The sequence below is a fragment of the Oryzias latipes genome, chromosome 7, assembly GCF_002234675.1.
Source record: "Oryzias latipes chromosome 7, ASM223467v1".
Taxonomy (NCBI): Eukaryota; Metazoa; Chordata; class Actinopteri; order Beloniformes; family Adrianichthyidae; genus Oryzias; species Oryzias latipes.
This window is the reverse complement of record NC_019865.2, coordinates 1,313,761-1,337,908: the sequence shown is the minus strand read 5'-3', so window position 1 is coordinate 1,337,908 and position 24,148 is coordinate 1,313,761. Positions and strand designations below refer to the sequence as shown.

Below are 24,148 nucleotides of genomic sequence, written 5' to 3'. Positions count from 1 at the left end.
CAACCTGAAAACAGTCGCAGACACCTCCTTCTTTCCACCAGAGAATTCAGAGCTTGGCTTTGTTCAGAAACTCCATGGAGGCGACAAAGAATGAAAACCAAAGAACCCGATGAAGACTATAGCGCTAAAAGTAGCACGGATCCCCCGCTGGGTCCTGAGTCAACACCATATGGCTTCAAAAACACCCAAATGCACATAAAGCTAATCGTGAAGCAGCTTATGCAATGCCTGAGGAACTGTGGGTAATCTCTGACTATCAGCACCGGGACGCGTCCTAAGGTCTGTAAAGCTCACACGGACAAGTCTTCGGCGTCAAACCTCACGCCTTTTTATGGCCAACGGAACATCGGGGGAACCACGCTCCAAAATCACAACCCTTGAGGGTTTTGGGAGCAAATCCTTCCATTTCAAGAGCGATCCTCCTTTGCATTCATGAATGATTCCAGTGTGGTTGTGATATTTCTGCTTTGGTTTTGAGTAGCGGCGATCCCTTTGAAGACCAGGTCTTCCTGTGGTTTGCAGACGGCGTGAAAACCGCTGGAAGGAATAAGGTTTGTGTTCCAGCCGTAAAGCTTCACTGAGAAGCTTCTCAGTGAGACGCCGCGACCGGAGTTCAGGCCTCGCTCCCAAAACGTCAAACAGAGGTTTATGATCAGTCGACGTGAAGCCGGATCAAAGCCTCGCCAAACGTCAGCTGAACGCTCTGCTGCTTCACTGACTCATCGCACGACTCTGGGATGAACCCGGTGTCTAGAACACCGTCTTTCTGCAGCAAAGACGCCGACATCTCCACGTTAGGAAGTCTGCAGAAAATGATCCGATTTAGAAATCTCAGTTTGGTGATCAGAGCTGAAGATCAAAAGGACGACACGAATCCTGGACCAGATATGTTGCAGCAATGATGTGAAAAGATATTCAAATATGCAAAGCAACGAGACGACCTCCAAAGGCCTGTGTGGTCCTGGGACGTCTGGGAGACCCCCCCCCCCCCCCCCCCCCGTGTCTGTTCTGTAGGGGGAGGGGGGGTCAATCTCACATCTATAATCCAGGGAGAACCTTATCTTGCCCGACCTAAGGAACCCCCCCACCCACATGGGGGTCTGGGACATTCTGAGAGGCTCTGTGCCATGTTTCCTGTACACAGCATTTCATTGAAGTTTGTCTTGTTTGAAAGTTTTCTTACTTCCTGTCACATGTTTAGCTCTGTGACAGACAGGTGACCTGTCCTGGGTGCACCCCGTCCTCACCCAAAAGTAGATGAGATAGGCTCCAGCATCTTCATGACCCCAAAAGCAATTAGATTGATGGATGGACGGATACTTTAACATATTTAATACAGTTAAGGTCCTCACTGCCATGTGATTTTGCTCTGTTGTAGCATTTAAGCCGTATTCCCTGTGGTCTAAAAAATCTCCAACGCCTTTCTACCGGCGGCTGCAGTGGCGAGGAGTGCGGGGGGATAAGGTGAAGTGGCCGACTTCTCTGCTGATTTCTCTCTTGGCTCATTAAAAGGTGATGAAGTTGAACACTCCCCTTAAAAGCAGCCGCCGCTCTTTGACAGGAAAGGGCTCACCTCCGTCTATTAGCATAATGTGTTCAGTGGAAACACAAATAGGAGATTTAAGGCGGCTAATATTGTTGAATTCTTCCAATCCACGCGACCAAAAACCTGTTCTCCCACTACTGCAGCTCAGCTCTTAGATCGGTTTTGGATTTCCACAGAAACTATTTTCTGTGACGTTTTGTCCAAATAATTCAAAGCTGCTGGAAGTGAACAGTTGTCAGCGTCTGGCATTTACTATTAAAAAAAAGTCAAATCTATGCAATAAAAGGAAGTCATTGAAGTGCGACTTTGTTAGACTTAGAGCAGCAGAAGAGCCTCTAAAACCTTTAGTTCTCCATCATTCTCCTATAAACGGGTTGTGTTGTTCAACCTAGAGGCTGTGACTGAAGTCGAATGCTCGGCTCTTTAGCTCCACTCGTTTGCTGAGGGGGAAGTTCCTCATTTCCCAGCCGCCAGTCTCCCCAGCACAGAGCGCCACCAATAAAAAGCCTTTTATGATAAGATACTGACTGAATAATTCACTGTCAAATCCACCACAGCAGAGCAGACAAGAGCAGGAGAAGACTTCATTTGAAAATGTTGCATCTCTTTAAATTTTCAAATGTTTGTCTAAAAGCTGCATCTTACAGAGTGAAATATGTATGCGTGGGTCCAGCACCACATACGTTTAAGGGATACCACCAGAACCCTGGATCCTCCACCAGACCCCCAAAGCCTCCTCCAGACCCCACAGCCTCCACCAGACCCCCACAGCCTCCTCCAGACCCCACAGCCTCCACCAGACCCCCAAAGCCTCCTCCAGACCCCACAGCCTCCACCAGACCCCCACAGCCTCCTCCAGACCCCACAGCCTCCACCAGACCCCCACAGCCTCCACCAGACCCCCACAGCCTCCTCCAGACCCCCACAGCCTCCTCCAGACCCCCACAGCCTCCTTCAGACCCCATAGCCTCCTTCAGACCCCACAGCCTCCTCCAGACCCCATAGCCTCCTCCAGACCCCCAAAGCCTCCTCCAGACCCCCACAGCCTCCACCAGACCCCCAAAGCCTCTTCCAGACCCCATAGCCTCCACCAGACCCCCAAAGCCTCCTTCAGACCCCACAGCCTCCTCCAGACCCCCACAGCCCCCACCAGACCCCCAAAGCCTCCACCAGAAAGGTCTCCTCTAATCTCTGTCCCGTCAGACTGTGAAAAGTGTAGAGTAGAAAATGAAGGCTTAGCAGCAGGAAGACTTATTCTTGCCTCCACTGCCAAACAACAATCCTTGTTTGTTTACACGTGTTTGCTAAAGGCGCGTCGATGCAAAAATAACATACCTCTGTACCGTGGAGACGGAACCTTCTTTCTGTCCTTAACACCAAACCTCAGCTTACCTCAGGAAACCAACATGGACGGCTTGTTTGTACATTCTGCCCTGACCTGGGGGGTATTCCAGGAAGCATGTTTAAACTACTCTGACTTTAACCCTGAACTCTGGCTGAAATCCTCCTGAACTTGCTTACTCTTGGTATGTCGGTTCCAAAAGACCGGATATGAGTTAGTGTAATTATGCTCGACTTGGTAACCCTGGGTTAACGCACGTGCACAGCAGGTACATAAAGACATTCTCAATGGATCACCGATTTCTGGAGTCACCATGGAAACGCGTGGAGAAAAAAAGAGAGCGCTATACTTCAGTGAATAGAATAGAATTGAATAGAAAAGGTCTTTAATAATCCACGAGGAAATTTAAATTGAGACGGAGTCTGAGATTAATGACGGCGTATGAAGGTCATATGTTCATCAATAAAGTAAAACTGCTGCATCATCAGCAAAAGAAAGAGTTTCTGCTTGGAGAAAAAGAACAAAGTAAACGCACAAGTTTCTGATCTTATTTCTATTTTTATTGTGATATCTATCTATATACACAACTTATAAAACCTAAATGAATTACTTCAATTGGTAACAAGTATTTGAGTTAAATTTATTCAACCTAATTTCTTACGTCTATCCAACTCAATTATTATTTATACATCTCAAATTTACATATTTATCTAACTAAATGTAATATTACTCCAAATTAATGTAATGTTTTTCCATCTTCATTTATTATACTTCTTGAACTCTCATACGTCTAAGTTAGAGGCTGCAGATATTCTCATTCTTATATCGTTAAAATAAAAGACACAGTGTGGATTTACAGTATATAACATTCATTCAGTTGTCATGATTCTGAGTCTAACTTCAGTCCTTCAATACAGATGGCACTAGGGCTGCTAAATAAACTCATCACCCTCTCCTTCCCTCTCGCTCATGGTGCAGAAAGAATTAAACCCAAATCTGCCCAGACAGGCAAAGGGAATGGTATCCCACAATCCCTTGCGGTGCCGATCTAACAGCAGTACCAAAGTTACACCTACTTAATTGAATTAATTTGAATGAAAGTAAAATAATTGTCTGAAAACTACGTGTTATTTTTAAGATGACTTAACTAAAAAAATGATTTCTCTTAACTGAAGCAAATAACTAAGTTATATCAAAGTAAAAAAGTTTATTTTTCCAACATCCATATGTGGTCTTTTCACCCTCTCATGGTGGAAAAAGTATTATCTGAGCTTCTTCATCCACTAAATCATCTTCAAATGGACACGCCATGCTGCTTCACCTCTCTGAAAACCTGCTTTCTGGAAAAAAAACCCAGCAGTGTCTTCCTGACAGTCCAGCAGGTTTTCCTACTGGACTGGCACTGGAAGATCTGGGTTCCTTTGTGAGGAGAAGAATGATGCAGAGCTTTTCATCATCTCTTCAACCATCTCTGCTAGGGGGGCGGGGCCTGTGGCCAGGGCAGGTATTGAATCATAGCGATGGTTCTAGATTCACGACTTTCCATGGTTCCTTGAAAAGTCTTCATTTGAACTGAATCGACTGACTCCATGTCCACTCTCATGTCATCAATAAAGTTCCATCTATCGACAACAAAGAAACCTCCCGTCCGTCAGGGGGCGTATGAACGAGAACACGGATTTTAAACAGCGCCCCTAGTGGACACAGATCACACAACATGTTTACATCCAACAAAACTATCATCTTGAATCCCCCATAAGCCCCCCCCCCCCCCCATCCTAAATACATTTCTTTATAAGGTGGCGTCGAAGAACTGCTCTCTCTCTCTCCTATAAGTCACTAAGTCCCCCCCCCCTGGATTATATGACTGCAGCAGGGGGGCAAAAGAGAAGCTTTTTCTAGAAGGAAAGAGAAAAAGGCGATGAAGCGAAGGCAGATTTCAGTTCAGCTCCATTTCTGATAACCTGATATTCTCAGCAGAGGACGGTGGAGGAAGAGCCTGCCCTCACTTTCCCACACAGCTTCTTTTCTGTCTTTCTGTCATCTTCCTCAGCTTTCACCTCCCTTTGCATCGCTCCTCTTCTTATCCTCTTTCCTCTGTGCTTTTCTTCTCTAACCTTAAACCTCTGCTCTCTTCTCTCCCCATGCTGCCTTATTCCTCGCTGCTTTTGCTCATTGATTTTGTTGATTTTCAGGCCTTTTACATAAGCGAAGCCAACATTTTTGCAGTCCTTAAGTAATGAAACCTGCATCAACTTTTGACCTTTCCAAATGGAGCTGCGACCGCCGCTTCCACAGCCCTTGCTTTGACGTCTGTGCATCCGTGCGTTTGCGTTCAATGCATCATGACCTCCGTTCCCCCCTCCCTCACCTGCTCCCGCCGTACACCTCCAGAGTCAGAAAGGCTCTTCTCGTCTCTTTATTGAGCTCCGTGTATGAAGGACTGAAGCAGATTCGGATCTTTGTTCTTCAAGTGAGCCGGCGAGAAAGCAGACATACACACGTGCACGCGGGTGTGTGCATGTGCGCATGCATGAACGGTAGGGAGGGGAGGTTCCTGCATGCGGTAAAGAAAGGCATGTTAGCCTATATTTAAAAGAGAGGCGGCGAGGAAGGAAACGCCACATGCAAGCAGAGAAATCCATACAGGAATAGAAGGAGGCGGCTCTGGAGTTCTTTATATTTTCCTTTTTTAACGCAGAACAAAACCTCTAATTCACAAACGTGAACCTCACAGCAGCAGCTGCATTCATCTAGAAACACTCTCAGGTTTTTGCTGTTAGTGAGGAAAATTTGGATTTAATGGAAAAAAGCAGCTTTTTGTGTTGAGTTTGAACTAAAAGACGTTTCAACTGTGGTCATTTCTATAAATAAAGAGATTGATTGATTGATTGATATGGGGGGGGGACTGTGAAGGAGGCGGGACGACAGCAGCCAGAGGAGCTCAGAGCTCTGAAAGGTTCAACCATCGTCTGTTTGTGAAAACTGGAGGGAAAACGGTCCACGTCCAGATCCAACCACAGGAAGTCGATACGGACGCCGCCATGTTGGAACCAGATCGAGTCGGTCTGAGTTTCTATGCTGGCCACTCCCACCAATCAGGAGTGAGTGAGTTGGAAGGCCACACCCCTACCACTCAAAAAGCGGGCTGTCGAACGTTTTGAGTGAGGGACGTGGGGACCGGCAGGCTCCGCCTGCTTTTATTGAAGCGCCTGATTGGATATTTTGGTTTAAAAAAATAAAAGTATCCGATCCAGAATGGTTCTTCTGACCAACAGAATGACCAAGTAAGAGCTTTTTATTTTGCTATAGGAGTCTATGAGGTTTTGACTTCCTGTTTGGAACGCCAACGCCAGGGGGGAGGGGCCCCCATCCCAATACACATTCATCTGGAAGTGGAGCAGCAGTCCATTAAGATTAAAAAGACTGAACTTCCTTCCTAACCCTGCTGGTAAGAGGTATTGGTTACTTGAAGAGGAGCAGTGAAGAGACATGAGACAGCTGTGGGAGATAAGAGCAGTCTGACACCAGTGGGATATGTCACAGCCAATGTACATCAGTGGGGGGGGGGGGGTCAGGCTGGAAGCCTTGTTTTCCCAAAGTGTGTGCGAGCTCATCTGAGCGCTGCACATATTTATACATTTATTCATGTCAGTGCAGCTGAGCCATGGTGCATGCAGGAAAGCTGCACATGTGTGTTTCTGCTTAAATATCTGCACATCTATGAAGGGATGTAGGGTTCCAGGAATATTCTGACAAACAGAACCGGTAAAAGTGCAGCGGAGCTGTAAAGCATTTCTATATTAAACCTTCCTAAACCATCATTTTATTGCACTTCATGATGCGTTGCAGCATCAGCTGGAAACTGCATCTCATGGCGGCGTTTAAACGGAAATTACCGGATAACAAACGCCAATAACCCAATCTAAACATTTCATTTAATGCCATGCGGACAGAACACATCAGACATAAACGGATGAGCTGCATTTTTCTAACAGACGCCAATCAGGGGCAGACGGCGGCCCTCACTCTAAACAGACAAACGTGTGCTGTGCAGCAGCGTTTGCCTCCTGCGACACCGAGCCCTGATTACGGACCGAGAGAGAGCGCCGGGGTTCACGGCTGGAAAAACAGGCTGAACGGTTGGCGCAGAGACTCGAACGCGCGGCAGCCGGCTGACGGTTTATTCTGGGAAACCTCTGACCCTGGAAAGTATTTCTGCGTTTTGCACTCACTCCTGAAACGCGTCCAAACCTTAAAAACGCGCTCAAATCGCCAAATTGCAGAGCTGTGCACGCGCCCAGGCGGACACACTCATTTCCTGTGTGCAATCAGGGGAAAAAAGCCACAACGTCCATTTTTAACAACAGCTAAATAGCTAAAATTACCCAGAATTCTGCAGCATATTTGTTTTTTTCCCTTCTCTTTTCATTTTTCTGGTTTTATAGAAATAAACAAACAGGTGAAAACAACTGAATGCTGAAGACTGTCTGTCTGTGGGGCTCTAAACAAACAAGGAAGACCTTGAAGAGTTTCAAACCTACCTCACTAATAATCTGCAGAAATAGGTTTGATTTCATTCCAGATGGACGCTGTGCTGACCCTCCCATGCATGAAGTGAACCTCTCTTAGGTGAGGTTGGGGGACATCAGTGGATGCTAGTGAGCCACCTACAACAACCATGTGAGGCCGGCGCCGACGACCAGCAGCCAGAATCCGAAGGAGAAGAAGGCGGCAGATCTGAAGAAACGCCAAGAAGTTCTGGCTTTGACTACAAACTCATAATTGGAATAAAAATAACCATTTCTAAATTCCTGTCACCACGTACATTTAGCACATATTGCATGGATGAAAATTGGTCATACGTGAACAAACATGGAAAAAGTTTGGGTCTTTGAGTGAAATGTTCACAGATGTATCATGAATAAACTATGGAAGAAGTACTAAAAAACCACGCAAAGAACACGTGAACCCATGTAGAACATGAACCGTGTGTGATTATTGTGCTGTTTATCTGCATTCATTGGTGATTTGTGCGTCAACTGTCACTTTACTGTGATATGTGCGCCGCATGCGTGATGTACAAGTTATACATCGGTGGTTCATGCAAATTTGCAAATGCATCTCGCAAAAATCATGAACAATGGTGTGAGATTTAGGTATTAATTGCATATAAACTAGGTAAAATATGCATAAATTGCGTAATTCTCAGCGCACCAAAAATTTTGAACAGCTCAAAACCGAATTGACAGAAAGACCCGTCGGCCAAAACTCTAGACACACATCTACGATTGACGAAAGCAAAAAAAAACGTACGAATAACGTATGTCACGCATGGATCAGGAAAAACCGACATTTCATACACGGAACATGTGTTAGGGGTCAACTGTCTGACATGCCCCTGTCAGAAAGAAAAGCTATAAAAAGGTTTTGATGCAGACGAGAAGCAGAATGATGGGATGTTTGGAAGAGAAGAGCCAGAAACGTCAAAAAAAAATGAGGCTAAACTTCTGATGCAAAACTAAACAAACAAATGAATAAATAATTTGTCAGGAGAGATGATATGTGAGGAGAGAAATGGAAAATAAAGTTTTTCTCCTTGTCAAATAACTAATGAATGAAAGGCTTCATCCCTTAGTTATTTTTATCAGGACTCGGAAGAATCAAGAAATGAGATAAAAGTTTGGAAAAGCTGTCAGTTACGTCTCGCCTGCAAATCGATGATGATTTAATAACAATATTAAAGCAAATGAGAGCAGGATGATGATGATGATGATGATGATAGTGATAGTGATGATGAGGATAGGCGGTTAAGCAGAGAGGTGATGATCCGAGTCGGCAGAAACAATCACAGAGGTTGGATTCCTCAGGAGGATGCTCCATGATCCTCTGGTCTGAAGAAGAAACACCAATCAGCTGGCTCGGTTTGGGTTTTGGGGTGGAGCTTTCCAGTGACTTTAATACCAAAGCGGAGAAGCATCAGCAGTGATCCTGGCGTGGTAACCGCAGCTGTCCGTCAACACGGAAAAAGGCTTTACTGTCACTTCCAATCATTGGGTGTCTGGAGTGAAAACCCACAGGAGAAAAGCAATTGAGACGCCTGTCAATCATCAGAGACGTGACACTCCTGAAAAGGCCCGCAGTGGTCAGAAAGCGGTTAAGAAACGCCCGAAAAAACATCTCAGAGGCTTTGGTTGGTGTCATCATAAAAACCCTGAAGCTCTATTTCATCTGCAGAGCCTGAAACGTCTGTGGACCGACGTCCAGAAACCCGATGATATGAAGAAGCACGGCCCTTTATTCTATAGCTGCTCTCAAGCACAGAGGTGGGAGGATCATCATGTTACATGCCACCAATCAGGCATTTAGTCAGGCTCCTGCATTTTCCTTTTCCTTTCATTAAAACCTTTTTTGTATGCGCAGAGTGACTGGCGAGTGTTTTCCTCTTTATTTCTAACAGTCACTGCACCCCGACTTGCTCTCTGCCATCACAAATCTCATTACAGAGGCGCAGTGAGTTTCTGTGTGAGCAGACTCTGTGACTGTACTGGGGGAGGAGGGGAGGGGGGCAGCAGCTCGCAGTGTATAACTGACACGCTGCCGGGTCGTGTCTGACCGTGTTAATTGTGTCCAGTGGAGTGAAACACACATGTTCACAAACTCAAACAACATGCAGTCTCCCGGAGAGTCGGTCTGACATCAGTCCTCGTTTGTGTGTTTGTGTTTACAGCTGTGATGAGAGGCTCCTCCCACGGACGGACTGAGCGCGCCCAGCCGCTAAATTATTAACGGACACTTTAGCGGGTTTTTTGTGGATTAACCCACAAAGCAGCGGATGTCGGAACAAAACGGCAAACTGAAGTTTTAGAAACTAAATGAGGCCGTCGGAGCAAAAGGCCTCAAACAACAAGCGTGGGTGTGTTGCTGTGTGTGTGTGTGTGTGTGTGTTGCTGTGTGTGTGTGTGTGTGTGTGAGTGTGTGTGTTGCTGTGTGTGTGTGTGCTGTGAGTCAGGGTCATGTCGAGGTCGGGATTTTCAGAGCGGATAGTTTCCTGCTATTGTCTCTCTGCCGTTCTCCGTGGATCACAGAGCAGCGTTTTTGAGAGCAAGGAAAAGAAAACACACACACCACAGACACACAATGCATGTAAACTAACACACGTAAACAAAACACATGCACGGACACACACATGCACTAAAGTCCCCACAAACACACACTAAAAAACGTCATACAAATTCTCGACTAAGTTAGGAAATAGTCGTTGTGTGTGCGTGCACGTGTGTGTGTGTGCATGCACGTGTCACACACACATCCTGAAGTTCAGCTGCATCTATAAACCATTTCTGGGCGACACGTTGAACGCAGCGACAGCACGGCGAGCTGCAGGCGTCTGACATCAGCTCAGGCCGTGAGGACAAAGACACAACAATGTTTGTGAGACACACACAGATTGTTGACGTGAAATGCCGACTCAGGGCTTCGGCTGCTATCATCAGGTTGTGTCATTCTTGTAGCAATGAGAACAGCTTGTGTGTGGTTGTGGGTCTGTAGAGTGGGACACCTGAGGGTGGGCGATGTCCCCCGCACTGTGATGTAAAGGGTTCATTAAAGCTTCCCCTGGATGAAGGTACAGAGAATCAGTCGAGCGTGAAGTTGGTGGAGTGTTCGACCTTCTATATGGCGGCAGAGGTGGCGGACCTCCGATTCCCTCTAATTAAGAACCTGACACCTCTCCCCACCGGTGGGTTTCTTTTCTCTGAGCGCTCCGGTCCATCCGGCTAAAACACAACTGTTAAAGTCTATCAAACACCCAGCTGTGTGACATTTGTTCTCTGCATTTGACCCCTCCCCCGGGGGAGCGGTGAGCTGCAGACACAGCCGCGCTCGGGAACCATTTGGAGCTTTGACCCCCCCAGTCCAGACCCTTAATGCTAGGAGGCACTTTTAGAGTCTTTGGTATGACTCGGCCTGGACTTGAACTCACCACCTTCAAGTCACGGGGCGGACACTCTCCCACGAGGCCACTGATCAGGTGTGGTGTGTTTAACTACAGTGTTAATGGGAAACCCAGGCTGTCCCTTTAACAAACACACAGAGCTCATTCAGACTGACAGCAGACAGTTCTCTACACCAACATGTGACAGAGCTGAGGACGGCTGTGATTTCAATGTCAGCCCCCGCCCTGAGTGACGGGCCGCTCCACACGACTCACTCCTGCAGTTTCATGTCTTTGCTTCATTTTTACTGCAGACACTCAGCAGAATTGACGGTTTTTTTAGTGGAAGTTATTTCTGCTGTTTTGACTGCAGTAAAAAAAGAAAAAGAAAGAGACTTCTGGAGATAAAAGAGCAACAGAGGGAGGGGCCATGGCACCCAGCGCTGACATTGGTGAGACGTTCAAGAGCGACTTTTTGAAAAGTAAAATCCTTTTTCTGAATATTCAGCAGAAATGTGGCGAAGGACAGCGAGGACAGCTTCACAGGTGCGTCATCCGTGCGTGGAACTGTCCATCAGCCCAACGAATACTTCATACAAACCACACAGACCACAATGGTACGTTCCAACCAGCAGCCCCCCCCCCCCCCCCCCCCATACGGGTGCATGTGACTATAGCTCTAAATGAGTTCAGAGAACGGATGAACTGCAGACATCACATTTACTTTCTCCACTGATTCTTTATGGCATCTCTGCAGTTCTGGTTCGTCTGTCCTCAGACTTCCTGTTAGAGTTCAAGGTAAACCGTGACGCTGGTTAACGTGTTTTTTCTGTCTGTCTCTGAGCTATCTAAGATCAACAAAGGTTGCAGTAACCTCTGGACCTGCATGTGGAGAGCAAGCTGCCCTCCAATCCCTGATCTCTGAACCAAAGGGGAGCAGGAAAAACAGCGGCGATGCACATAGAGAGGGAGATGTTGGGCCGCCTTTAACACAGAGTATGGAGCACAAAGGGGGCTAAAGAGATAGGAAAAAATGACACAAAGAAAATACAAAAAAGAAAAGAACGTACAAAAAAATTGGAAAATGTTCAAATGTCGTGTGACGGAGGGGCACCGCGTTCACTTTCCTTCACCAAAGGGTTTGACCCCGACCAAGTATGACGTCACACTAGGCCTGCACAATATACCGCAAATTTATCGTTATCGCAAAATCCAGCTCCGCAATATGCATATCGCAAAAAACGGCAAATATCGCAATAAATCGTAAACCTTAAATGTGCTAAAACAATCTTATGTCAGCTTGAACCATTTAACGAATCAAATAAATCCCTTTATGGATTTGACCAATCGGATGGAGGCCTATTATGTTAGATGTTTGTCACCTATGTCGATGAGTGACATTTGGAGTATAATTTTTAAACTGTTGCAATGTAATGGGAATGGTTATTTGGTTATTTTGCTATTTGTTTATATACCGCAAATTATATCGTTATCGCAATTTTAATCTCTAATATCGTGAGTTTTCCAAATATCGTGCAGCCCTACGACACACTAAGTTTTTTACGGACCAGCGATGATTGTTGAGGCGGATGATTGTGTTAGCAAGACTACGATGAAGGAAGAACAGAGACATGCTTTTATTTTGAAAAGCATGGCACAGGTCTCATCATCCTCTCCCCCTCCCACACTCATGGTGCTACAAAGAAGCACTGTCTATTAAATGTAGATTTCTTTCTTTTGAAGTGGAAGGCTCCTCTTCTGTCTCCTGGCTGGGCCTTTTCCCCTTGACAAGAAACTTTCCTAAGACGTTTGTTTTTTACTCGTTTTTCTAGCGGTAACCTGTCACGTGACGGAGAGGAGCGCCAAGGCCTGCGTCAACAGTAACATAGACGGATGGAACAGAGAATCTGGCAGTTTTTCAGAATAAATTATCTTTTTGATTCAGAAATAAATAAAAACAGAAGTCATGTAAGTTATTTATTGGTTCAGTGCGGCCGGGTACCAAATGACCCGTGGCCCGGGGGCTGGGGACCACTGCTGTAACCGAAGCAATTCCTCCTGTAACCAGCGGGCAGCTCAAACACACTCACACTACGGCTCCACCTCTTTTGTAATTAATATCTTTTTGCATAATATTTTGTGTTATTGTTTCCTTAATTCTGCGTGCGAGATATTTCAAAATAAAACAAGCTATGATCATTTAGTCAGACAGAATCTTCTTATTATTTATTGTTGTATATTTAGGATGAGAAAAGCGACAACATCTCATTATTTTTGCAGACTTGTTGATGAGATTTGATTAAAAGAGTGGAAGTAAATGTTGAAAACTTTCCCCACTGAGTCATGAAGCAATGACGGCGGCAGTGGCGGCGGTGGCGGCGGCGGGGGGGCAGACAGAGTTCAGCTGTGCAGCTTAAAAGCTCTGTGTACTTTAAAAGGCCAACCAACTCTGTGTTGATAAAACCAAGGCCGTCCAGCCCCCCCCCCCAGCAGTGGCAAAAACTAACCAGCGTCTCTTTGTTAGGACCGGACACAAATCATAATCCCAGAGAGGAAACTTTGCTGTGTACTTTAGATATCCTGATTTGAGACTTTCTTCAGGCAGTTACCCCCACCCCGACTTAGAGATGAGGTAGATATTTTCCTTCTGTTGTGTAAAATCTGTGATGTGAAAAGATTTAATTAAGATAGGCAGAAGAGTTCTAATTAATTCTGCCTCTGTGTGACTCAGGCTTACAGTCAAGGAGGCAGGCGAAGGCTTTGGCAGAATAAATTACGGTGCCGTTGTGCGAGTGTTTCCTCCCGTTCTGAGCGGGAAACTGCTGTGGAGCGCCTGCTTTCCGTCCTCCTTAGGAGCTGATGAAGAGTTGTCAGTCGTGGTGAACGTTCGCCGGCACTTTCTTTACCGCCTCAGATCGAATTACACTTCAGTCCAGGAGTTTATTTTGATTGTCGGTGAAGAGAAACCTCTGGAGAGACTCGTCAGCGACAAAAGTGAAATTGAAAGATTCACAGTAGATGGGCTCTCGCCAAGAAGGCGGTGCTTGGCTCGACTGTGGTCACGAGAGACTCCCGAACTGTCTGAGACCTCGCTCTTCCATTACGCCTCTGCTCCTTTGGGTCCCTGACTTATATTGAATCGTGATTGGCCTTTGTTGTGTCACCTTTGGCGGGAATCAGATAAGATGAGGGAGACACCTCCAGGGAAGCATCTGTGGCGTTTTTCTTTTGGAGGGAAAATTTGGGGCCGCCTGTTTAGCTCTGCTCAGAACAGGACGAGTCTTTTTCTGTTGTTAACAGCTTGAGGCCAAAGCTCCGTTCATCAAGAAATTCTGTCAGCCAACGCACGTTTCTGAAGTCCAATATTAATCCGTCAAGCTGCAAATTGTATGAGCGTTCCGGCACTGACCAAACATACAACAACTGTCTTATTATCAGGAGGCGACAGGCAATTATGACTGCGGTTTGAGCCCAGCGACTGCGCCTTTGAGCCTCCAAAGAAAACGCCTAATTAAAGGCTGCTCCCAGACTTTTGTCACTTTTTTGACAGGTGATTATAGGCCGCTCATTGGGGAGGATTCGTCAGCTATTTGTGGGTGGTGCGTTCCGTTGCACGCCTTGCCAGGGCTTTGCTCGCGTTGTGCTAAAACTGCACTTTTTCTGAGGCGAGTCCCAAGATCCTCTCCCTCCAATTTGCAGAACAAATGCCTTCTCTTTCTGCAGGAAAATCTTCACACTAATAAGGCCGCCTCATCAATGGCATTTCACACACTAACTAGGCTGCTCGGGAATGTTGTCTGGGATTGGCTGTAATTAAGGACTGGAGCGTCCTTGGCTCTGAGGACGAGTTCAGTAGAACGCAGCAGGTGTTATTAGGGAGGAGTCTGTATGAAGGCAGAGCTACATTAGCCGTCTGCTCGTCAAAAGCATCGTCTGAATCTCACCCCGTCTCACTGAAGCTGAAAGCTAGCGTCTTCAAAAAGTGGCTGACGGCTGTATTTGGGCCAACTCTAATTGTCTCACTAATCTCTGCAGCATGAAATGACCCAGAGAGACCGGGTCCCACAGGGCAGGCTTACTGATTGGAGACTTTGCTTTTTGTTTTGCTTGGCATATTAAAACAGGATAGGCTGGAAAAGCCTGAAGAACTATTGAAAATGTAATTAAGGACCAGCAGCAGCTTTTAAACGGTCGACTAGTGCAGCAACAAACTGTGCCCTTCAACCAGCAAAAACTTGAATATATGGAAAATGAGTGGCTAAATCGATAAGTGGGGGCCTTACTTCATTGTGTGTGTGTGTGGGGGGGGGATTCAATGCAAGACAAGAGACTGCATCACCGCCCGAATGCCGCTTCATTTTTTCAATAGATTGTGAAATTTCAAGGCTTCAAAAAGCACACACAGAGACTCTATAAGATGCGGCCATTTATCAAGACGATTGCATCTGTCAATAAGACAAAAACAAACACGCCGCAGAATGCATCTGCCTGCTGCTGCTACTTTTATTTGTGTGTGTGTGTATGGCACACAACGAGAAGGATTGGGCGTCTTAAATGATCCTCTGGGGCAAAGGTGACACAGAATTGAGTAATGCTTTTGTTTTTGGGACTATCTCACATCGACGGCGAAATGCAAGACGGCGGCTTCCAGCGCTGACGATTCCTAATCTGAGAGACGCTTCTCTGAGATCTTCCACAAGCTGTTTTTCTGTCTGTCTGCACACGCTGGCCCACAGAGTGCATGATTGAGCAATTATCAGAAAGAGATGCGGAGAGCCCACACGATGCTCTTTTGTGCCCAGCATCATTCAGACCTGAGATCATTACAAACATTTTCTGCATGTTTTCTCTCTTCACACCTCTGGCTTCACCGCCTGCAGACCTGCCAGACTGACAAACGGTTAACAGTCCTGCCGTGTGCTTTTCACAAAGTAAAGAAAGAGAGTGGCTTTTATTTCATTAAAACCAACAGAATCAAACATTTCATTCCTGCGTTCATGCCTCTGGCCCACAAACCACCTGCTGCCTGAAGCAACGCTGGATACAAGCGGATGAGGAAGGCGTATTATCCTATTAGACCCTATCAGAAGGACGTGAATGCTGCTGCTGCAGCACGTATTGAACATCCGCCCAACTAGCCGTGCGGAGCAGATCAAATCAAGTCATCAAAAGATCCTTCCCACATCAAAGCAGACCTGGCCGCGTGCCCGCCATACCAACGGCGTGGAGACGAGGAGCAGAGCCGCCAAAGCTGGCAAAGACGGCTGGCCACTTCAAAGGCAGACACCCGCCGTCCGCCCTCATTATTGGCGGGAAAAGTCCAGAGACACACAAACACCAGGTGATGAAGAGACGGACTTACCATCGACGGGAGTCGGGGTGAAGTGAGAAGGTTTGTCTGAAAGAGATTAAAAAAGACACAAAGGCAAATAGGTTAGTTTGACGGAAATACTTTAACTTCCTGCGGGTGAAAAGCAGGTAATTGAGTTAAAACAAACACAGCGGCGCGGTGGAAGAGCGTGCAGCCTCTTTATCTAGCAGTCACAACACGGTGGCGTCGCCCTGCGGGGATCAAGCCGGGCTAAATGGGCAGGAGTGCATTTGAGTGATATGGACATCATCAGTGAGCTGTCCTTCAATGCTTTTTGGTCTTATCATTCCGGACCAAACGGCCAAACCAAAGCAGAGGAGGAGCGGGAGCTCAGCTGTGGGGTTTTGGGTTCGCAGCTGAAAAGTGCCAGCTAACATTTCACAAACCTGACGGATGAATTACACATAACCTGTTCTGCTCCCGCACACCTGCAGCCATGAGCAGAGAAAAACAGCTACTTTCCCCTAATAAATCAAATGACATCATGCTGCTCCTCTGGTCAATACCCAGCAGAGGATGACATCAGGCTTTACTCCGTGGGAACCACAAAACAAGATCCGGAGAGTCAAATGACCGAGGAACCCTCCGCTGAAAAGCCTGGTGTAACCCGAGTCCTTCGCAGACTTCATGCTGAACACATCCAGCTTAAAAATGAAGGACAGGAGGAGTTAAAACAGAGGTCTAAGGAAGAGTAAAGGCAAAAAACAGCTGCAGTTTTAGGTTAAATGGGAACTTTTAGGTAAAAACCAAAAGAAAAAGCTTGAAAAACCGATTTCTCAGAACCTCACAAGCCCTCCGTTTGTTTACACTCCTAAAAAATTACATTCACTTTTAAACATCCAGAGTTCCTCCTGAGACCCCCAAACCAGGAGAAACATCAATACCCAAATAACAGTTACCTGCTATTCTGTGCTAGAAATACTAATCCTTTCAGAGGGAGTTCAGAAAACAATGGACGCCTCATCCAGTCAGTTCCTAAGAGCCGACTGGAACACAGACGGTGAATCAGCTGCCGTTAACGCCAAACAACGCAGGAGAAAGAGATCTGGAACGTCTGTGTCTGTGACACGCATGGCTGGAGAAACAAAAATATACGGTGTATATCAAACCCACTGCATCTTCTAGAGGCAATTATAAGAAAAACAACGTCACTTTACGACCAGAAATCCAGACCTTTGAAGCCCCAAGAATGACCCAACAGAACCACCATGTGCGCCCAGGAAGCCCACCTGGCTGTGTTCCTCACAAAACTATTCGTCAGAGAGCACTGATGCACTGAGCATCAACGCCCCCTAAAGCCCCCTTTGGGGCATTAACCTATAGTGATACCCAACAGTTTCGGCTCGCCTCCCCCTTACAGTCGACAGTGTGTGTGTGTGTGTGTGTGTGTGTTTGTGTGTAGGGGGGGGGGGTAAAGATGACGAGAGGTTGATCCCAGAGGTGAATAAAGAGCTAAGACCGTTTCCAATTCAGTCATGAAGGTAACAGATCTCCATCTGGGGGTGGGGGTGGGGGGGTTGAAGCGTTATAGACCGCTCAGTGAAGCAGTGGAGAGAAAATGCTCATTTTTTTCTATAGGCGTCAGGTCGTAGTGAACACAACACGTAAGCATTGTGGGAGGGGGGTGGGTGGGGAATATGTGAGACACAGGTGTCGTACGGATTTCTCCTTTTTTTCCATCCTGTTTATGTGATCCTTGCAGGATCCCTGCAGCCTGAATGCTGAATGCTATTGGACGCACTTGAACACGCTAAAAGAGCGTTATTGAACAGCTCTGTTCTGATAAATGAAAGGTTTGGTGTCAGAGAATTCCAGCCACACCCAAACCAGAAGGATTCATTGCATTTGGGTGCCGTCAGTAAGGACTAGTGTGCCGTCAGGTCATAAGTGTGTGCCACTTTCATTAGCCTTAAAAATACTTTACATACTTTAAAATACTACGACAATGGTACGTTCCACTTTCATGACGTCCCTTGACGTAGCCATACGAGCCTCAAGAGAACAGAAAACTCTCACCTGCACTCCCCTGAAGGTGTAGCCGCTCTTTTCTACGACCCTCCACGGACCAAAAACAACCAAAAACACCCCCCCCCCTCCCTGTATGGGCGCATGTGACTAAGGCTCAAGTAGATGCGACAAAGGCGCTGTCATGCCTAGTGAATGGTAAAGATCTGGAAGGAGAAGGTGTAATTCATGTCTGGAAGACTTTTCTTTTGCATTTCCATAACCGAAGGACAAGATAAGGTCTTTCCATAAACATATCAGCCACCCCCATCTTCTTTGCACCTGGCAAACCCTGCGTGAGTACCCTGCCTGTTTGAATGTCACAACACAGCCATCACTCAGCCTATATCTTCAGCAAATCAATAAATGTCTGGCTGTGACATTTAGCCACGTGCAGAAGGAAGTGTGTGCGCGGACGCCATTGTGTGTCACCTTCTGCTGCTCTGTGGCGGATGTGTCGCCGTACCGAATGATGGAGCGGCCAGGCGCCCGTGTGGGATGATCGGTTGGCAGGAAAAGCACTTTTGGGGGGAGGGAAGACACGCACTGCATGTGAATGTATGGACATGCCTCGTCTTGTATGGTTACTACCAATCGGTGATTCAGAGGTTGCATGGCTCTCCTAACACCCTTCCTCCCCCGTAAACACTTCCTCCACATCGCTGTAACTATCCCATTCAGCTGTCCTTGTGGCGTCATGGGGGGCTCATAACACGGGATGTTTCCACTCACAGAGGGGGCGGGGGGCTGCGTTAACACAGTCCGTAGAAAATCACACACAGATGGGCGAACAACCGATTTGAGGTCACAAATGGCCTGTTGTTCCACAAACAACTGCAAGTTTCTACCAGAGGGACAAGAGACAAAGACGGCAAGACACTCTGACAGATGATGGAGCGACGCGCTCTGCTGTTCAGGGGCATTGCCTTCAAGAAGTCGATATCCTGAAAGGGAGGACATTTGTGGACATTAGACGATGTGACATAAAAAAACTGCAAAGGAGTCCAAGTCAAACTCCAGCCAACAAAGACGGAAAACCTGAAGAAGATGCAGCATGTCGCCATCGGCACAGATGTTCTGCCTTAGTCACGTACAGGGGGTTGACCCGTACCGGTTCTGTGGGGTTTTGGGTCCGTAAAAAGTTCGTATAGCAGCTCGGTTGGTAAGGTGAAGGACTGACATGCAGGAAACCAGGGTTTGATTCCCGGGGGGGAATGAACAAGCAAGCAATTGAATTGGTGAGCAGTTAACACCACCCAGTGAGGGCCCTTGGGCAAGACCCTTAAAGCTACTGCTTACCAGCATGAATGTGCATGAATGATCCTGGTGATGGTCAGAGGGACCGTAGGCGCGAACTGGCAGCCACGCCTCTACCATCACCAAGTATGAATGAAGAGTGAATGAATAATGGACACAATGGAGGCGCTTTGAGTGTCTGGAAAAGCACAGATAAATCCAATCCATTATTGTAGAGGAGCGGCTGCATCTTAAAGGTGTGTCTTGCAGTTCCCTTGAGGCTTGTACGGAGACATAGTGAAAATGGAACGTACCATTGTTGTGTGTGTGATAAGCGTATGGTGAAGTATTCGTAAGGATAATGGAAGTAACACACACACTTATGACACATTTATGGTCCAGTGTCCTTACACCACTCTCTAGTTGTAAGGTGTGAGTTCTGTTTGGCTGTAACATAAGCTCGCCACACATGTCCCTTGCGGTGTTTTGTTTCCATATTTATGGTCATTCTCACCAAAATCTCGCTTTTTTGATCAAATTTGATGAGAAAACCAATTTGATCTGAATCATTCCACGTTGTGTCAACACAAAAAAACGATAATAAAGTCCAATACCTCCATCGTGTGTGTTATACTCCATTAAGTGTTTGTTTGGATTATTTCCTGTATTCACATCAAGACGATACAAACCACAAAGGGTCCAACAAGAATATGGATTTTGTTTTAAACTTGGTTTTAGTGTCTCATCCTGCTTTATATGATCATAATCAATCTGTCAATTTCTTAATATTCAGCCTCAAAAACGATGCAAAGAACATGCCAGAGCCCAAATACATCTACATTTTACAGAAAACATTAAGACTTGGGAAAGTCTGTGAGGAGGACGGGTTCTACAGAAGCTTTTAGTCCAGAACAACAGCAGCTGTATGTTGTGAGGAATAAAAGCCAAAGCTGGAGAGTAACCACATCTAAAGCAGAAGAAGAGGCTTAAGCTGGAAACCAATGGGATAAAACCTTCATTGAAACACGCCGTCTGATTTTGTCGCAGTTTAAACTCCATTAGTTGGTGTTGTTGAATGCCACCCTCTGAGTGCATTCACCCATTCCACTGAATTTTAAAAGAGCAGCCACTGTTATGAGCATTATCTGATATTTTCCTATCACTAGCTGGCATTTTTAGATCCGCCTTGAAAGCCCCGTTTAAACCCCGTCTGCAGCAGCTTTCATAAATGCTGCTCGGGAAAAGACCAGCCAGAATAACAAACAGCTCTCCCAAAAAGCTGCAGGTCAGCCTCACAGCAGCATCCGTCAACCCCCATGTAGACCGGACCGCTACCGACCCGGAATCTGGACCAGGTTGACAAAAATGTCAGTAAAGATGGAAATCGCCAATTCAGAGTCATTAAAAAGGAGGACGTTAATGAAAACATGTACAGTACCAGCATTTGAAATTCATCCATCCGTCCTCTAAACCCGTTTTGTCCCTTTCGGGGTAACAGGGTTGCTGGAGCCTATCCCGACCACTCGTGGGCAAAGGCGGGGGACACCCTGGACAGGTCGTCAGTCTGTCTCAGGGACACAATCACACACCCATCCACACTCACACTGACACCTATGGACAATTTAGAGTAACCAATCAACCTATGAAGCATGTTTTTGGACGGTGGGGGGAAGCCGGAGTCCCCTTTAGGTCCCCCATTGGTGTTCTGGTTCCGTATTTGAATGTGACCCTGAAATGACAACAGTTCCTGACTTTTCTAGATCTGAACCAGAAAAATATAGATTCATGTAAAGTTGGCCAGAGAAAACCCTAAGTGGCTTTGCTGTCAGTAAGCGAAGGGAGGAATTCTTTAGCAGATAACAGGAGGATCTGGGCAGAAGATAACTGTCTCTGCCACCAGAGGCTTTAATCTTGGTGATATATTTCATTGCACAGTACAAAGTAAATGCCACGGCTTGAGAGATGAGATCTGAAACAGCCTGCTTAGACGTAGACGACGGGGGGGGGGGGCTAACCAAACCAGATGCCCCCATTTCAAGGGCAAACAAAGCTGCCTGAGAGGCTGGGTGAGCCGGGCTTTCACAGCTTCCAGGACGGAACGTAAAAGGTTGTTTGTCCTGCTAATAGATTCGACCAAAACGCCGCTTTGGAATTGGGTTTTCGGTGTGCAGATGTGTTTACAGTCCAGTGTGTGCTTGTTAGGACCCACGTACAGTTATTGAGGAAGAGGAGCACGGCGAAGCCCAGGGTGGACGTGGCCAGCAGGATCAGACAGATGTTGCAGGGGATCATGAAGTAGCGCACCACCAGGGACACCTTGTGCTGGTATCTGCGCTCCCGCTCCGGTCCCGGCGGCGAGGGATAATGACACCCGCTCATGCTCCAATCCAGTGACCCCCTCCCCTCCAGGGCGGAGGGGACGGCGGGGCGCGGAGCGCGCCGGGGGGTCCCCAGAGACCCGTTGGAGAAAATGATGGCGGTGAAGTGAGGGCTGAAGATAATGCAGAAGGTGGCGGTCTCAGAGCGCCGGAACGTCCCTCTCAGAAAATCGCAGCAGAAAGCTTTCAACCGCTGGAGAGCTGCACATGCTTACAGGTAATAACATCCATTTGGACCTGGGGGGTGGATGGGGGACTCCTAAAACCCTCCACCTTTCCACACCACCTCCATTCCTGCCGGGAGCTACTGTGGAAGTGTGTGTGCGTGACGGAGCCGTGTCTCCTCACGGCCGTGGATTGAAGTGGGTGGTGTGATAATGACTTTAACAATGCGTGTTGGAGTGCTTCTGGCATGGACGTCCACCAAAGCTCCAACCCTGGCGGCCGGACGTGGGAGTCTCAGATCCACGCAGAAATCCTTCCACTCCAGACCGACAGTAAATCCACAACGGGAATCCGCTGGCTTCACTCCCGCCAACACGGGCCGGTAATTACTCAGGTGTCAGAGGTCAAGAAGAGACGGCAGCTCCGGCGTCTCGTCAAAATCCTTTCAGAACAATCCAAGGAAAAACGATCCTTCTGGTTTACCTTTCAGCAACTTTTTCCAGCCAACCTCTGTGGTTCACGACCTCAAACGCCGTTTGTTTCTGCCGCTCCCTCACTTCTCCATCTTTCCAGCATCAAGAAAAAAAGCTTTGCGTTTCCCTCCCGAGGTTCAATACCCTTTATTCCCGTCTCACTGAGGGGGGGGGGGGGGGGGGGTGAGCAGCTGGCCCCCCTCTAACCCCGTGGTTAGAAACAGGTCAGGGGGGGGGGGGGGGGGGGGGGCAGAGTCGACCTGTCAGGCTACAGCTGTAAGCAGCTGCAGATGTGAGAGAACTCCAACAAGGGGAAGACGGAGAGCTCCGCGCGATCAGGCAGCCCGCCCGGGGCAACGATTTCCAGGATTTATCCCCAGTTCCTGTCGGCAGCGCGGGAAGAAAGCTCCGCACAAATCATGACAGGAAAACGCCGCTCCGAGCCTCAAAGGATCCAGAACTTGCTCTGCTTCTTCTGGCCGTCTTGAGTTCACGCATGTCCAGCCTTCAGCCGTGGGTCCGGCGCTCCTCGCAGAGATCCAGATTCCCTCTCCTCCGGGAGAATCCGCCGTTCACCGGCTGCCAGAGCAGCAAGTGAGGCTGCGGGCGTTCAGAGCGAGCCGAGCCCCCGGGCAGCAGGTATCGGTCCCGATGTCAGCCGCCCCTGTGCGGAGCAGACCGGGAGTGGAGGAGGAGGAGGAGGAGGAGGAAGAGCTGATCCCGACACTTCGGCCCACCTTCAGCGTTGTTCCTCTGTCAGACAAAAGCAGCGACATGTCCCTGCCTGAGCAAACACTCGCCTTCTGAGCGCCGCGCTCGCAGTGAGCAGAAGGGATGAGCGCGTGGGGGAGAGATAGTGAAGGGGGTGTGTTTGTGTGTGTGTGTGGGGGGGGGGGGGGTCGTCTTTAACAAAGGCTCAGCCGATTGGAGAAGAGTCAGGAAAGAGGAGGAAAAGAAGAAAACATGCAGGAAGAAAGGCGTCGGGGAGTAGTTCTCAAGTCCTGTCAAAGTGGGGAGGGGGGGCGGCAGCGGAAAAACAAAAGGCGGCTGCAGACTTGGGAGATGTCAACCAAACCCCCCCCATTTGTTTGCAGCCTAATCAAAAGAAAAGTCTCTTCTACAAGAGCCGGAGAATTTCCACAAAGATTTAATGAGGCGCACTGGAAAGAAGGGCCCCCGCCGAGGGGAGGGGGCAGGCAAATCTTGAAGACATTAAAGTCAGTCATGTGTTGCGACTCGACACAGCCAGTCGACTGTGACCGGCGCGAAACTCCGCGGCGCTTCATCGCCACCGACGGGCTGCCCTTCAGTTCATTAACATCCGCCGAAACCCAGAATTACTGCGATCCCTGAACGCAGCGTCTGACCTGATGCAAGGGGGGGGGGGGGGGTGTTCAAAAGCAGCGCTTTACTGTCTTTTCCCAACGCGGTAATGAGGTCAGGACGGGGGGGGGGGGGTATCCTGTGTCTCAGCAAGTCACTGAATTCAATGTTTGCTTTGAAGAAACTCAACAGCGGCGGCGGCAGATGCGGGGCGGAATCTGGCATCAATTATTTAGCACTTCTTTTTCACCCCCCCCCCCTCCACCCCCCACGCTCTAAACAACCACATAGACACTGATGCATCCTGGGCTTCATCCACAGAGACCCCCTCTCAGGGCGCAGTAATTGTCAGGGCGAGCACAGCGAGCGGCGGC

At 47.7% G+C, this 24,148-nt stretch overlaps 1 protein-coding gene across 11 annotated transcripts in view; it reads right to left on the bottom strand.

Moving 5' to 3' along the window:
- Positions 1-24,148, bottom strand: part of agrn (agrin) — a 241,823-nt gene that overhangs the window by 133,450 nt on the left and 84,225 nt on the right. For 9 of the 11 annotated variants that reach the window (XM_023956309.1, XM_023956313.1, XM_023956310.1 and 6 more), the window contains one exon: positions 16,187-16,222. In XM_023956309.1, coding sequence (XP_023812077.1) covers positions 16,187-16,222 — 36 coding nt within the window. Of the gene's footprint in view, positions 1-16,186; positions 16,223-21,648; positions 22,628-24,148 lie in introns of those variants that run through there. The other 2 variants (XM_023956316.1, XM_023956319.1) reach the window with 2 other exon arrangements.